The sequence below is a fragment of the Phyllobates terribilis genome, unplaced genomic scaffold (assembly GCF_046119375.1).
Source record: "Phyllobates terribilis strain yellow unplaced genomic scaffold, ASM4611937v1 Scaffold_2__4_contigs__length_985480577, whole genome shotgun sequence".
NCBI classification, from domain to species: domain Eukaryota; kingdom Metazoa; phylum Chordata; class Amphibia; order Anura; family Dendrobatidae; genus Phyllobates; species Phyllobates terribilis.
Genome location: NW_027362762.1, coordinates 442177737 through 442194071, shown reverse-complemented (window position 1 = coordinate 442194071; position 16335 = coordinate 442177737). Strand labels below are relative to the sequence as shown.

At 41.9% G+C, this 16335-nt stretch overlaps 1 protein-coding gene across 1 annotated transcript in view; it reads right to left on the bottom strand.

The window, feature by feature from the left end:
* The window catches only part of GAS2L2 (growth arrest specific 2 like 2), a 98635-nt gene that overhangs the window by 69966 nt on the left and 12334 nt on the right, over nt 1-16335 (bottom strand). Inside the window, exons 3-4 of the mRNA XM_073665452.1 lie at nt 14627-14871; nt 3171-3278 (exon numbers count right to left, since the gene is read on the bottom strand). Coding sequence (XP_073521553.1) covers nt 3171-3278; nt 14627-14871 — 353 coding nt within the window. The remainder of the gene's footprint in view (nt 1-3170; nt 3279-14626; nt 14872-16335) is intronic.

Genomic DNA, 16335 nt, shown 5'->3' with positions numbered 1-16335 from the left:
CAAGGAACAGGCAGCCCGCTACATCGTAGGGATTCAGCTTAGTCTTACTGTAGGGACAGCTTTCCCTATCTTTCCTTAGTTTTTGTTGCAGATCATAACAGTATTAATGTAATGCTTTAGCTTAGTTTATATATGTATTTAATCTATTTTGGCCTGTTTTAGTAAGTTTGCCTTGGACAAGGTTAACTGTAGGGCCAGTCCATGGTGGGAGGACTGAAAAATAGGCACTTAGCCTAGGGGCTTGTTTCCTATTGGAGATCAGCTTCTTAAGGAGTAAAAAGTATTGCTGTTAGGAAAATGCCACAAGTGGAGAGTGTGTTTAGTCTAGGTTAATTATAGATAGCAAGTTTGAGTGCAAGTTTATACCAGCAAATGACTTTAATACGGCTGGAGTGCAGAGACTGAAAGAGTATTAAGAAGGTGTCTTCCACCTGCAGTGAATACGGCCGTAGCATATCAACGCTGTGGGAGGCAGAATTCCCCAAGGCAGCTGTGGTGCTAGCCGCTACTCACGGACAAGCCTTGAGTTGGGTAGTCAAGAGGTCCGGGGTCAGATTCCAAGAGATCTTGTCGTAAACTAAGGGGAAAGACAGAGGCGCTGTCAGGTCACAGTCTGAGGTCTGAATTCTAGGAAGGTAGCGGCAAGGCAAAGGGGCTAGGTAAATGGATGGTCAAAGGCAAATCCAAGGTTGGGCAACAAAGATCAGAATATCTCAAAGATAGAACTCAGAACAAACACAAACCACTTGAGCTAAGTTACAACTGACAGCAATCGGATACAACCAGCCACCTAAATAGGGAGACACCTGGAGGAAACCCAGCACGCCCCAACTCTGTTTGGATGGCTGGACTATCACTCACAACACTGACAGGTCAGCATGCCCCAGCCCCAGATTAGACAACTGAGCCATCAATCACAATAGCGACAGCTCAGCACGCCTTAGCCCCAGATTGGATGGCTGAACTGTCACTCACTGCATTAAAAACACAATGAGTGGTGGAATCGTGACAGCAGCTACAAGTGCTTCTCACTAGATTAGAATATCATCAAAAAGTTAATTTATTTCAGTTCTTAAGTACAAAAAGTGAAACTCATATTATATAGAGTCATTACAAACGGAATGATCTATTTCAAGTGTTTATTTCTGTTAATGTTGATGATTATGGCTTACAGCCAATGAAAACACAAAAGTCTTTATCTCAGTAAATTAGAATAATTAACAAAAAGCACTTGCAAAGGCTTCCGATGCGTTTAAAAAGGTCACTTAGTCTGTTTCAGTAGGCTCCACAATCATAGGGAAAACTACTGACTTGACAGATGTCCAGAAGGCAGTCATTGACACACTCCACAAGGAGGGTAAGCCACAAAACGTCATTGCTAAAGAAGCTGGCTGTTCACAGAGTGCTGTATCCAAGCATATTAATGGAAAGTTGAGTGGAAGGAAAAAGTGTGGTAGAAAAAGATTCACAGACAACCGGGATAACCGCAGCTTTGAAAGGATTGTTAAGAAAAGGCCATTCAAAAACTTGGGGGAGATTCACAAGGAGTGGACTGTTGCTGGAGTCATTTTTTCAAGAGCCACCACACACAGACATATTCAGGACATGGGCTACAAGTGTCGCATTCCTTGTATCAAGCCACTCATGACCAATAGACAACGCCAGAAGCGTCTTACCTGGGCCAAGGAGAAAAAGGCCTGGACTGTTGCTCAGTGGTCCAAGGTGTTGTTTCCAGATGAAAGGAAATTTTGCATTTCAATTAGAAATCAAGGTCCCAGAGTCTGGAGGGAGAGTGGAGAGGCCACAATCCAAGCTGCTTGAGGTCTAGTGTGAAGTTTCCACAATCAGTGATGGTTTGGGGAGCCATGTCATCTGCTGGTGTAGGTCCACTGTGTTTTATCAAGACCAAAGTCAGCGCAGCCGTCTACCAGGAAATTTTAGAGCACTTCATGCTTCCCTCTGCCGACAAGCTTTTTGGAGATAGAAATTTCATTCTCCTGCAGGACTTGCCACTTGTCCACACTGCCAAAAGTACCAATACCTGGTTTAAAAACAACAAACATGTCTGACTTTAACCCCATAGAGAATCTATGGGGTATTGTCAAGAGGAAGATGAGAGACACCAGATCCAACAATGCAGATGAGCTGAAGGCTTCTATCAAAGCAACCTGGGCTTTCATAACACCTCAGCAGTGCCACAGGCTGATCACCTCCATGCCACACCACATTGATGCAGTAATTGATGCAAAAGGAGCCCCAACCAAGTATTGAGTGCATTTACTGAACATACATTTCAGTAGGCCAACATTTCGGATTTTAAAAGCATTTTTCAAGCTGTTGTTATAAAGTATTCTAATTTACTGAGATAATGACTTTTGTGTTTTCATTGGCTGTAAGCCATAATCATCAACATTAACAGAAATAAACACTTGAAATAGATCACTATGTTTGTAATGACTCTATATAATATATGAGTTTTCACTTTTTGTATTAAAGAACTGAAATAAATTAACTTTTTGATGATATTCTAATTTAGTGAGAAGCACTTGTAGTAGTAGTGAACTACAAGGGCAACGTGCTTGGCGGATCCTTGAAGATATTCTGACTAGGAGGGGACACAAAGGTACACCTATAGTTGAAGATACAGGAAGTTTGGGACACAGTCTGACACTCGTGCAGAATATCAATACTATCAAAATTCTGTATCTGTTACATATAAGAAGAAAGCCTCTGTATGATACAGAAGAATTGTACCGAAAGAGTATTTCCTGCTATCGATTGTTACATTTCTAATTAAGGAATTGCAAGATGTTTTTATATTTTCACATCAGACTCTGGTCTCCCTGATTTGTCGAATATTGACTAGGTCTCCATACCATCTAACCACTTGTGACCTGAATAGGGCTAAACAGCAAACCGCCACAACTCTTACATACACTCCGGTGTACCATAACCGGGTGCTTTGGGCCCGCGAAGCAAACCTCGCCATGAATGGTCCCTTACACTCTCTTGGTATAATCCAGGCCTTTCTATCAGCTGTAATAAGTATTCAGTCAGGATGAACATTTTATCTCTGGTTGTGAGCAATATTGTTCCCATTCACTGACAGCCAGATAAAATAATGAAAATGATGAGCGATGTTCAGTATATGTAGATTCACAACTACTTACCCGAACAAAGATGAGAGTGCTGGATTCTCCCACCCTGTATTTTCCTTCAGAAACTTTGATCATACAGAATTGCTCTGGACATGTACATCTGCTTACCAAATGCTGCACCTATTGCAGTAAACAGAAAAAAACTAAGAATTCTAGAAAGTTAGCGTTGGACAACAATAGCATGTTAAAGACATATAGACACATATGCAGTAAATCAGCCTACAGCTGATCTAATAGTGAGACACCCATAAATCTGATATTAATGACTTATCTCAAGTATGAGCCATCAATTTTTAAAAGCTGGATAGCACCTTTAATATAATTTAAGACCCTTTAACATTATTGCCCTAGAAATTGCCTTGTAGTCACTATCACTGTGCAAAAATATTACACATCCACCCGTACACTCAACAATTGAAAGGCTATTTTGCTGGCCCAATTAAGGTGCTTGCCTGCGATAGTGTTTTAAACAATAGTGGTCAGTAATACAGGCTGTTACTGTATAGAGGTTAAAAGGAAGGGAGGACGGATTGACCAAGCATTGTGTTCCATCGATCTCTGTCACTTCTTCCTTGATTGACAGATCTGGCTTTACAAGAATCAGAAGAGGGTGAAGACTGATGGTAAACAAGTGGGTGGCAAAGTGCCCTGAACTACTTGGCCACACCAAGGGTGCCAGGCATTTCTGTGCTTTGTTTGAGCAGTCATTTTATGAAACTCCCTTAAACCCAGTAACTTACATTATGTATACCCCACACATTTGTTATGTGTACTACAGTATGGAGCTGTCAGAGAACTTGTGACTTTTATTCTGAGGCATGAAACATTTTGAAAATATAATGCATGAACAGTATTATTATATCTACACCACTGTATGCATTAATGGAACATTAATTCCGGTTATATAACATGCAAAAGCTGTGGACTATGTCATTAATTGTGTAAATGTCCTTAAATAATAAGGGTATGTTCACATGGGGTGAATACACTGTTGATTTTCAGATTTTTCATGTGGAAAATTTGCAATGTAATACAGTACTAGCAAAGTGGATGAGATTTTACACACAAGACCCAATTGCCAATGATATGGCTCTTTTATTGGCGTCAAATAGGAAATGCAACTTTCTTGGTGGGATAGCACACAATAATACAATCTACAACTGTCAACTAATGTTAAGCCACATGCAATTGGTATGAGATCTGTATAAGGCACCCAGTACCAGTATTATGGAAACACAGCTCTAGATCATCAAAGTTCATTTGACCTACAGTGGCAACCAAAAGTTTTGCATTTTTTTTAAAAGTGTGATTACTTCTGTCTGATTGTTGTGATGCCATTTCCCTGGTGATTTTAGTAAACTGGAAGCAAATGGTTGTCAGCTGTAAGGAAGAAAATTGTGTTTGACATTGTTTTATCCCTTTATGTGTTAATTTTCAACATTTGCTGGGCCAAATATTTTACATATTTTGTCATGGGTAGTCGAATTGAGCCTAAAAAAATTTTTTTATGTGTGTGTTTTTAGGTTAAAACATGGCAAAGACAAAGCCAAATTTATCACCAGATATCAGGTAGCTTATTATTCTGAGAGTGAAGTCAGGCAAAAGCCAAAAAGAGGTAGCTATGAAATTCAACTGTTCTCAGAGTCAAGTGTCACGTATATTAAAGAAAGAAAAAGAAGGTTATGGAACAACTGACAAACCTAGAAGTGGACAACCATGGAAAACTTCCTCCAGAGTTGATCACATTATTAAGAAAAAGTCAATATCTGATGTCCATAAAAGTGCTGTAGAGATTTCATACAAAATGAACGAAGAATATGGGCCAAAGTGAGTCGCCAAACTGTGCTGCAACGGTTAAGAGCAGTAAGGTTGAATGCACGAGTTCCAGTGAAGAAGATTTTCATCTCTGCAAAGAACCGGAAGGTCCAACTTGAGCTTGCCAAAGAACACAGTGAATGGCAAGACACAGATTGGTCTAAGGTGTTGTGGTCGCATGAATCCAAGTTCAATCTGTTTGGTAGTGATGGCAGGCACTATATATACCACCCAATTGGAAAACGTAATGATTTAAGGTACCTAACACCTACAGTGAAACATGGTGGTGGCAATGTCATGGTTTGGGGCTGCTTTTCTGCATCTGCCATTAGCCCTCTGCATAGAATTTATGGAAATGTGAATGCTACCATATACAAGGACATACTGGAGAATGTAATGATGCCACATCGTAAAACCAAAGTAGGCAGAAATAGAAAATCCAGCAAGACAATGATCCTAAGCACACATCCAATTTGTCAAAAATTGGTTAGCAAAGAAAAATGTTCTCCTGTTGCAATGGCCAAGCCAATCACCTGATTTACACCCTATAGAGCATCTTTGGGATGAATTAGGCCATGTGCCCACGTAGCGTTTTTGTAGCGTTTTTGCGGCATTTTTATGGCTGCGAAAACGCTTGTAAAACAGTCTGCCATGCAAAGCAATGTGAATTCGGATGTGCCGTGCCCATGATGCGCTAATTTGTGCGCCGAATTCACATTGCGTTGCAAAACGCAGCATGACCATTTCTACCGCGATTACGCTGCAAATTCGCGGCCATTGAGGAACATTGAAACGCAGCAAACCCGCAGGTATATGTGGATTTGCTGCATTTCAATTAAATTCAATGGCCGCGAATTTGCAGCATAATCGCGGTGCGTGTGGTACCCGGGATGAAGAGGAGACTACAACTCCTCTTCATCCCGGCTACCACGCGGTGAAAAAAAGAAATAAAAAAGTAAAAAATAAACAAAACCTGTATATTCACCTCTCCGGCGGCCTCCGGTCTGCTCTCCAATCTCCTCCAGTCTGCTCCCGGCCACGTCCTCTTTCCTTGGCGTCCTGTGGTGTACTGTCAGGATCTGCAGTGACGTCATTTAGTCACCTGATGGTCACGCGGCCGCTGACGTCGGCGGTCAGGTGATGGTCGTGTGACCATCAGCTGACTAAATGACGTCACCGCAGGTCCTGACAGTACACTGCGGGACGCCGAAGAGAGAGGATCGCAGGATCGCCGCTGGAGAGAGACCAGACTGGAGGAGACCGGAGAGGTGAGTATACAGGTTTTTTCTTTTTTTTAACGTTTTAATTCTCTTTTTTTTTACTATAGATGCTGCATTTAAAGCATCAGTTGTTCACACATTATAATTCCATGCCGGTTGCATGGATTTATATTGTGTGACCAACTTGTCAAGCACTTTTCCAAGTGATGCTCAAAATCGCTTGGAAAACTGCTTGAAAAAACGCATACGAAAACGCATGTAAAAACGCTTCTCTCTGGCAGAAAAAACGCATGTAAATCTGCATGCGTTTTTTTCTGCCAGAGAGAGGCAAAAACGCTCTGCATCGAATCTGCTACGTGGGCACATAGCCTTAGGGTGACGAGTTGGGGACAGTACCCATAGAAATAAAGATGAATTGTTTGCAGATTTGCAAATGGAATGGGGCAAGATCTCTCAAGATGTCTTGAATACCCTAGTGGCTTCAATGCCCCATCGGTGGAGTACAGTAATTAGGCTATGTGCCCACGTTGCATTTATGAAGCAGAAAATTTCTGCTGCATAAATGCAAGTCCTCTCCCGGAAAAACGCATGCGGAATTCCGCACGCGTTTATCGCGCATTTTTCGCACGTTTATCACGCGTTTTCCACATGCGGAATTGCCTTGCATTTTTTATGCATTGGACTAAGGCAATTCCGCTTGCGGAAACGCAAAATTAAATGACATGCTGCGGATTTTTGAACGCGGCATAAACGCTGCGGAAAAATCCGCAGCATGTGCATAGAACTTGCGGAATCCCATTGGGGACCATGGGGTGCGGATTACCATGCGTTTTTCAAGCGTTTACGCTGCGGAAATTCCGCAGCATATACGCTTGAAAAATGCTACGTGGGCACACAGCCTTAAAGCAAGAGGTTATGCTACAAAATACTAAGTTATGGTATTGTAAACAATGAATTACTCACTATGTTGTGATCAATAAATAGTATATGCAAAACTTTTGGCAGTCAGTTTTCTTTAATTAAGTGACAATACCTATATTCAAAAGCATTTTGGTTAAAATTAAGGTCTTGTATGATGACAACGTCATGCACTTTCACTTCATCACCAGAAAAATGGCATCACAACAACCAAACAGAAGTAATCACACTTTTAATAAAAATGCAAAACTTTTGGTTTCCACTGTAAACTATAATAGGCTTGTGAAGAGATGCTCAGACTGGCCCACCATAGTGCTAGAGGATCCGCCAGAGGGCACAGGAACTGATACAATAAGTTGCCCTTTAGGCCCGTAGAAAACAGGTCCATTTAGAGGTGACTTTGGATCTAGTCACTTGCCATTAGGTTTTGTTTAATAGGGTAATGAAATGGTTTATAAATATCAGATAAATCCTGTACATATGACCTGTGTGTGCAAGATAAAAAAAATGTGATGAAAAGAAAAGTGGATGTGCTCATGTTCTGTATACCCTACTTATTGATAGTTACACCACAAAATTTGTGACATTATACTCATTGGGAATGAGTATAATGGGAATGCCCCCAATAAGTCTAGGAATACCATTCAAATGTGATTTTGCCAAGCTATGTCCCTTTTGATCCGATTCACAGGTCTGTCGGCAAAAATAAGCAGTCAAAAAGAAACACACGGTGGGCAAGGGTGCCTGCCGCATAGGAGGGATCTCTTGTGCTAATACTTCCAGGTGTATCTCACTAAATTAGAATATCATCAAAAAGTTAATTTATTTCAGTTCTTCAATACAAAATGTGAAATTCATATTATATAGACTCATTACAAACAGAGTGATCTATTTCAAGTGTTTATTTCTGTTAATGTTGATGATTATGGCTTACAGCCAATGAAAGCACAAAAGTCATTATCTCAGTAAATTAGAATACTTTATAACAACAGCTTGAAAAATGTTTATAAAATCCGAAATGTTGGCCTACTGAAATGTATGTTCAGTAAGTACACTCAATACTTGGTCGGGCTCCTTTTGCATCAATTACTGCATCAATGTGGCGTGGCATGGAGTCGATCAGCCTGTGACACTGCTGAGGTGTTATGGAAGCCCAGGTTGCTTTGATAGCAGCCTTCAGCTCGTCTACATTGTTGGGTATGGTGTCTCTCATCTTCCTCTTGACAATACCCCATAGATTCTCTATGGGGTTAAGGTCAGGCAAGTTTGCTGGCCAATCAAGCACAGTGATACTGTTGTTTTTAAACCAGGTATTGGTACTTTTGGCAGTGTGGACAGGTGCCAAGTCCAGCTGGAGAATGACATTTCCATATCCAAAAAGCTTGTTGGCAGAGGGAAGCATGAAGTGCTCTAAAATTTCCTGGTAGACGGCTGCGCTGACTTTGGTCTTGATAAAACACAGTGGACCTACACTAGTAGATGACATGGCTCCCCAAACCATCACTGATTGTGGAAACTTCACACTAGACCTCAAGCAGCTTGGATTACGTGCCTTTCCACTCTTCCTCCGGACTCTGGGACCTTGATTTCCAAATGAAAATTGGAATTCTGGGACCTTGTGGAGTGTGTCAATGAATGCCTTCTGGACATCTGTCAAGTCAGCAGTCTTCCCCATGATTGTGGAGCCTACTGAAACAGACTAAGGGACCTTTTTTAACGCCTAGGAACTCTTTGCAGGTGTTTTTTGGAAGACTTTTGCGTTTTCATAGGCTGTAAGCCATAATCATCAACATTAACAGAAATAAACACTTGAAATAGATCACTCTGTTTATAATGACTCTATATAATATATGAGTTTCACTTTTTGTATTGAAGAACTGAAATAAATTAACTTTTTGATGATATTCTAATTTAGTGAGATGCACCTGTATTATAGTTATATAATATTTGCGTCCTAACACACTGGCGTACCGCCAATGGCGGCAGGCCACGCAACTGCTATGGGGCCCGTGAGTCGGGGGGGCGCCACACAGCCAGCGCTGCTCCCTGACTGGGCCAGCTCTTTAATGTGAACTACGGGGTCGGCTCACCATGTGCACACATGATCAGTGACATCACTAAGATCCTGAAGTAAGTTTTCTGAAATTGCTGTATATAATAAAGTACAGGAGACCAGAGTCACTGACAGCAGTGTTACACTTCACAGTGAGACAGGACAGGGGGATGTGCAGCAGGAGATGAGGCAGCGGCTTAGGGCAATAGATGGAGGATTTCTGCCTCCTAGTACTTTCTGTTGCTGCTGTTTACAGTGAGTGAGTAACACTGAGGCAGAGAAGAGCTGTGGAGAGATATAGGTATGTCTATAATAACTGTATAGAGTATAATAAGTCCGCACTGAGTGTCACACACACGGCCCTACCTGACATGGCCGAGCTTTAACCCCTTAAGCAGTGTGCAATCACGCAATATTATTATTTCTTTCACCTTCTTCCCAGAGCTGTAACCTTATATTTTCCCGCTGACAAAGCCATGTGTGCGCTTGTTTCTTTTTTTTTGTGGGACCAGTGATACTTTTGTTGGACACCATCCGTTTTATACAGTTTACTAGAAAATGTGTAATAAAAAAAAAAGGACTTCCACAATGGTTTTTTGGGGGTTTGTTTTTCCACCTTTCATTCTGCAGTAAAAATGACCTGGAAATATGATTGTTCAGGTGCATCGGCTCATGGTGATACTAAATTTCCTTTTATTTATTTTTTTGTGGTGAAAAAAAAATTAAAAATGCATAACAAAAATAATTACTGGAGTTGCATTTTTCCAAAACCCAGAGCATCTTTCAGTTTAGGTGGTCGGAGCTGTGTGAGGGATTTTTTTATTTATTTTTTTTTATTTATACTATTTTGGGGTACATATGATGCTTTGATTGCTTCTTAATGCATTTTTTGTGGAATTGTGATGACCAAATACCCACGATTCTGCCATTCAATATTTTTTTTTCCTCTTTTAGGCCGGAGACACACAAGCGTATAGCATCGGATGCGATATGCTAATGACACTCGGCTCCAGCTCTGCTGAGTGTCAGTGCTCTGTGCTCCGATCCTCTCGCGTGACAGAATCACAGCACAGCTGCGGAGGAGACGGAGAAAGTAATTTCTCCATCTCCTCCATTGCCGGTGTCCATGGGAATCGCACTGCACTCAGGTGACATCTGTTTCACATGCACCCATAGACTTGAATGGGTGCGTGTGATCTGATTCTCACCGCCATTGTTTTCGCATGCCGAATCAGCTTGAGGAAATAATCGCAGATGTGAGCTGCCCATAGTGTTACACTGCCCGAGTACAATCCTATTGCACTTGTCCGATTTATTCCCTCGTGTGAGCGAGCCCTTGTAGTTGTTATAGATCGTACTTTTGTAGACATATTGATACCAAATGTGATTGTATTTTTTTGAGCACTTCTTTATTGTTCACTAGGGTAAAGGTGGGAGTGATTCCAATTTTTTGTGATGATGCTTCGTTTGAGTATCGCAGTAGGCATTGGGATTCTCAAATGAAGCGTCATCAAAAGGAAGCAGAAAAAGAGAAAAGCTGTTAGAGAGTGTACTTAAAGCACCACTCCTGCAGTTTTTTTTTATTTCACCTCTAGAGTGGTGCTTTAAACCTCTCACCCCCGCCCCATTCATATACCCACCCTCCGGCATTTTCATCTGTTTTCACAGCTGCTCCAGTCCATTTCCTGCAGTTTGTGACCTGCCGACTGCGCCAGTGTTTGCTGGAGGATCCGGAGGTCACTACTCAATGTAAGTCTATGGGAGCCTCGCTCTGGCCTCTCATAGTCTTACTGTAGATTGAGAGGCTGTGACGTAGCTTCTGACTTCCAACCAATCAAAAGCAGCGCTCACAAGATGGTGCTGCAGGACCGGAAAAACGGGGAAGCTGCTGGAAGGTGAGTATAAGACGGGACGGGGGACTGGGGTTTAAAACATCACTCCAACAGTGAAAAAAAAACATGCTGGAGTGGTACTTTAATTTTTAATTCAAGTATATCACTAAATCGTTTTGATTATGGCACCAAATAGATGAGAATTTAGGATGAAAAGTTTGTGAAGGTTTGTGTGCGGTCCATCTTACTGTTTGGAGGGCTAGTGATTTTATCAATGTAAAATCATGTTCTTTTAAATTGATTACTGAAATCATGCTTTTATCATTATTAGGGCTCGCTCACACTGACAAGTAGCATCCCATGATTCTCTCATGCGAGAGAAATGGATGCTATATGCAAATGACACTCAGCTCAAACTCTGCTGCGAATGTCATCCAAGTGTCCTCTTACTGTGATCTGATTCTTTCGCATATGAGAATCTGATCACAGGTGCGGAGAAGATGGAAAACTTAATTTCTCCCTCTTCTCCATTGTGTGAGTTGGTGTATATCTGACGTACTTGGATGCCATCCAAGTGTAGTCCGAAGTTTTACACGCACCCAAAGACTTGTATGAGTGTGCACAGTCCGATATGTGCTGCCAATAACAGCATGCAGCGATTTTTTTTTTTTCTCTTACTGACTCGGCATGAGAAAATAAACGCTAGTCGGCACTGCTCCATAGTATAACATTGGAGCGAGTGCTAGCCGATGAAACATCAAATACCACTCATCCGAGTTAAACACTGCCTACTCGCCAGTGTGAGAAAGCCCTAAGTCTTGCACCTTTCTCTTCGTTTTTGATTTTTTTTCATTATTTATTCATTAAAATATTTACTTTATTGGGTCACTTGTTTGATAAGTGCGATATAAATGGAGGAGGACGGGCCCTATGCACATACTGCTTTCCGAAGAGGGAAGTTCTAGTTTAATAACGTAAAGAAATAGCCACCTGTTCTGTGTGCTTTTTTCACTGTTAGGCCACGGCCCCACTATCAGTATTCACTATCAGTATTCACTATCAGTATTCACTATCAGTATTTTTTCTCAGGAGTGGGAGCCAAAACCAGGAGTGGGTGATAAATACAGAATTGGTGACTTGCTCCTATTATACCTTTTCTGATTGTTCCTCACCTGGTTTTGGCTCCAACTCCTGAGAAAAAATACTGACCGAATACTGACCAAATACTGATAGTGGGGCCGTGGCCTTAGGGTATGCTCACATGAAGAGCTTTTCCTGGATATTTTAGATTTTTATGTTCAGAAAAAAACAGCTTTTTATAGTAGCAGCAACATGAATGGGCTTTCTAAAATCTCATTCATTTTGTCCCTTCTTTTCCTTGTGTTTTTCTGAGCTGCAGTACATTTTTTTAAATTGCAGCATGTCAATTCTTCTAGTGTTTTTGCTGTGCTTTTTTACCCATTCATTTGAATGCAGAAAACACATCAAAAACATGAAAAAAACTGCATGAAAAATGCATCAAAAATGTGAGTAATGTACAGTGGGTACGGAAAGTATTCAGACCCCTTTAAATTTTTCACTCTTTGTTTCATTGCAGCCATTTGGTAAATTCTAAAAAGTTCATTTTTTTTCTCATTAAAGTACACTCTGCACCCCATCTTGACTAAAGAAAAACAGAAATGTAGAAATTTTTGCAAATTTATTATAAAAGAAAAACTGAAATATCACATGGTCATAAGTATTCAGACCCTTTGCTCAGTATTGAGTAGAAGCACCCTTTTGAGCTAGTACAGCCATGAGTCTTCTTGGGAGTGATGCAACAAGTTTTTCACACCTGGATTTGGGGATCCTCTGCCATTCTTCCTTGCAGATCCTCTCCAGTTCTGTCAGGTTGGATGGTGAACGTGTAGGCCTACCATTCTCTCTATGCTCTTTCTGACTATCCCCCCCCTCTTCGTGGTGTAATACCCCACGTCCCTGAGCTGGCCGTGTACTTCTCGCCTGTATGGCTTGCAACTCGGGCCTTGGGTACCTTTTGCTTTCTCCTCGCTGTACTGGTCCCTCTGTGTGGCGGAGCCTCCAGGCTTCTTAGGCCAAGGGACCTGAAATCCCTCGCGGGTTGGTTCTCTGCTGCTGGGCTTATAACCCTGACAGCCTCGGACCCCAATGTCCGGTTAGATTGGTTCTCTGCCAAGACCGGCTCTCGTCGTCTCTGTCCCTGGCTTGCAGTTTCTCCTCTGCCACACGGACTCCTCAGCTGCTGCTGAGCTGTCCCTTCCTCTGAGAACCCTTCTGGTCACTTCAGAAGTGGGTTCTGGTCTCTCTAACCCTGCCCCAGTTCCAGCTTTTATAGGGGCAGCCAGCTCCCCCTACTGGCCTGGGACAGGAGGTGCTGCATGCTAATGGCCCCTAACCAGGGAACCTCCCTCCTGCTCTCAGACACAGCCTTTAATATTTGTGGCATCCAGGCCTGGGGTGACACACTTCCGTCGGGCCACTCTGCCATAAAGGCCCGACTGGTAGAGGGCAGCAGTGATAGTTGACTTTGTGGAACTTTCTCCCATCTCCCTACTGCACCTCTGGAGCTCAGCCACAGTGATCTTGGGGTTCTTCTTTACCTCTCTCACCGAGGCTCTTCTCCCACGATTGCTCAGTTTGGCTGGACTGCCAGGTCTAGGAAGACTTCTGGTGGTCCCAAACTTCTACCATTTAAGGATTATGGAGGCCACAGTGCTCTTAGGAGCCTTGAGTAATGCAGAAATTCTTTTAGAACCTTGGCCAGATCTGTGCCTTGCCACAATTCTGTCTCTGAGCTCCTTGGGCAGTTCCTTTGAGCTTATGATTCTCATTTGGTCTGACATGCACTGTAAGCTATGAGGTCTTATATAGACAGGTGTGTGCCTTTCCAAATCAAGTCCTATCAGTTTAATTAAACACAGCTGGACTCCAATGAAAGAGTAGAACCATCTCAAGGAGGATCACAAGGAAATGGACAGAATGTGACTTAAATATGAGTGTCTGAGCAAAGGGTCTGAATACTTATGACCATGTGATATTTCAGTTTTTCTTTTTTAATAAATTTGCAAACATTTCTACATTTCAGTTTTTTTCAGTCAAGATGGGGTGCAGAGTGCACTTTAATGAGAAAAAAAAGTGAACTTTTTAGAATTTACCAAATGGCTGCAATGAAACAAAGAGTGAAAAATTTAAAGGGGTCTGAATACTTTCCGTACCCACTGTACATACCGTTTTCTGCCAACACTCAAAAAAGCCCTCTGTGAACATAATCTTATGAATTTGACATACATATTACTCTAGATTACTCCATTTAACAAGGTTGTGTTGCTATGGACAGTTATTCCCACTTTCCTTTTACTCTAAATTGCATCCATATATCAATAGTGTTGAGGGAAATACACCAAGGAACGACATTTGCATATATCTAGCTTTGACATTTTTTTTCTGCAAACAAAAGTGCAAATGAGGAGAAAGAGCCCTTCCAAAGAGAAAAAATCTAGACTTGAAGTAAGGTGTTTTTGAGGCTATTTACTACACTCGGTATGACATTCTTTGCATGGCATACAACATTTAGCCATTATGCAATATCTCTTTAGTAAGATAATGACTTACCATTTGGTCCAAATTTTTAAAGTCACAAAGCTTTCTTTTGCTTGGTGGTTTAGGGAGTGGGATCTCCACAGGTGGCAATTCCAATTCCTCACGAATTTCCTCCTCAATTTGCTCCTCCATCTGGATAAGCATTGGGGCACTCATACCAAAGCGAGATGCTCGTCGAGCCACTTCTAATAGGCACAGAATGAAATTTTTTTCATTCTTTCGTAGAACTAAATCTTCTGTTTCAAACATCAGGACATCTGAAAAGATTATATATAAAAAAAAAAGTATGGATTATAATATACAGTGCTTACCAATGGAAAAAGGTGTATTCATCCCAAAATTATAAATTAGGATTTAGCCGTGGGCGAGGTACTCATTTCTTACACCCCGGCACATAACATGAAAGGGGGGTCCGGCTTGGTGTGTGGACTTGTGCTATGGGGGTGCTACGCCCTTGCAGGCCGCATGTTACCAATGACTTGGGTTGTCCAGCACCAGATGTTAAACAGTTCAAGGAGGGACACCACCAGTCAACAATAAACTTTTTACTGAGCGATAACTTGGTGGGGATTGTATACAGTAGATAGCGGGTACACAACTTTATGATCGTTTCCTTCAAAATACTGAGCAATTTCCACACACAGTTCCAATTCTTTTCACATTATTCATTCGTTATCTATCTCCACTGTTTCACTTTCCTTCACCACAACCCAGCTAAGTACTACAGTCCAGTTAGCAAGAGTCATATTCTCAAACTGGGGTTCCGCATCTTCTTTCCCCTCAAGGGAACTATGTTGCCAGTATGGCCGGTACTTACAGGGGCATTCCCATCTCCAAGATCCTATCCCAATATGTAATAAGTGTAATTATAATAATATTAGCAAATACCTCGAATTAGTTTTTCTGATTCGCTATCACTTCACTTCAGGACATGCAGCACTGCTTACTGTCCAGACCATAAGTCTACTTCAGAAGCACACTGGATGCTATCTTATGTCCTGGCAGGAAACTGTCTCTATCCCTTCACCTCAGCCTCTCCGACTCTGGGCTAGTCCCATATTTTAACCCTAACTGTCCCTGCTGTCGGGCAGAACACAGCACCATCACTATAACGCATGTCACAATACACATTACATATCACAATAATACACTTGTTCTTCAAGGGGCAACGTGGGCAGTATGTCCATCTCCTAACAGATATCCATACATTTGCACAAATCTGACTGGGTTTCTATGATAACTAATTGTATCTATGTTGACACTTGCAGTCTGGGCAGATTTTAGATTTTATATTAACCCTTAATGACCGCCATAACGCATTTTTATGGCGGTCATTAAGGGTACTTATGCATCAGAACTGTTAAAATGCGTTGCTGAGGCATAAGTGAATAGCGCCACCCGGCGGCAGCGATTCTCACAGGTGTCAGCTGTATATGACAGCTTACACCATGCAGTATCGGCCTCGGCCGGTTTCGATGCCGATCGGGGCCGATTAACCCCATTAATACCGCTGTCAATCGTGACAGCACTATTTCAGTTGTTACAAGGGGGTCTTGCAACCCACTTAGTAACCATTGGACCCCCGCAATGAGAATCGTGGGTCCCGATGGTTACCATGGTACCCTGAGATCATGTGCTGATCCCAGGGTACGGTGGCCTACGAGATCCAGCAATACGCTGAATCTCACAGGCAGATTCAGTGAGTCAGTGACTCACTGACA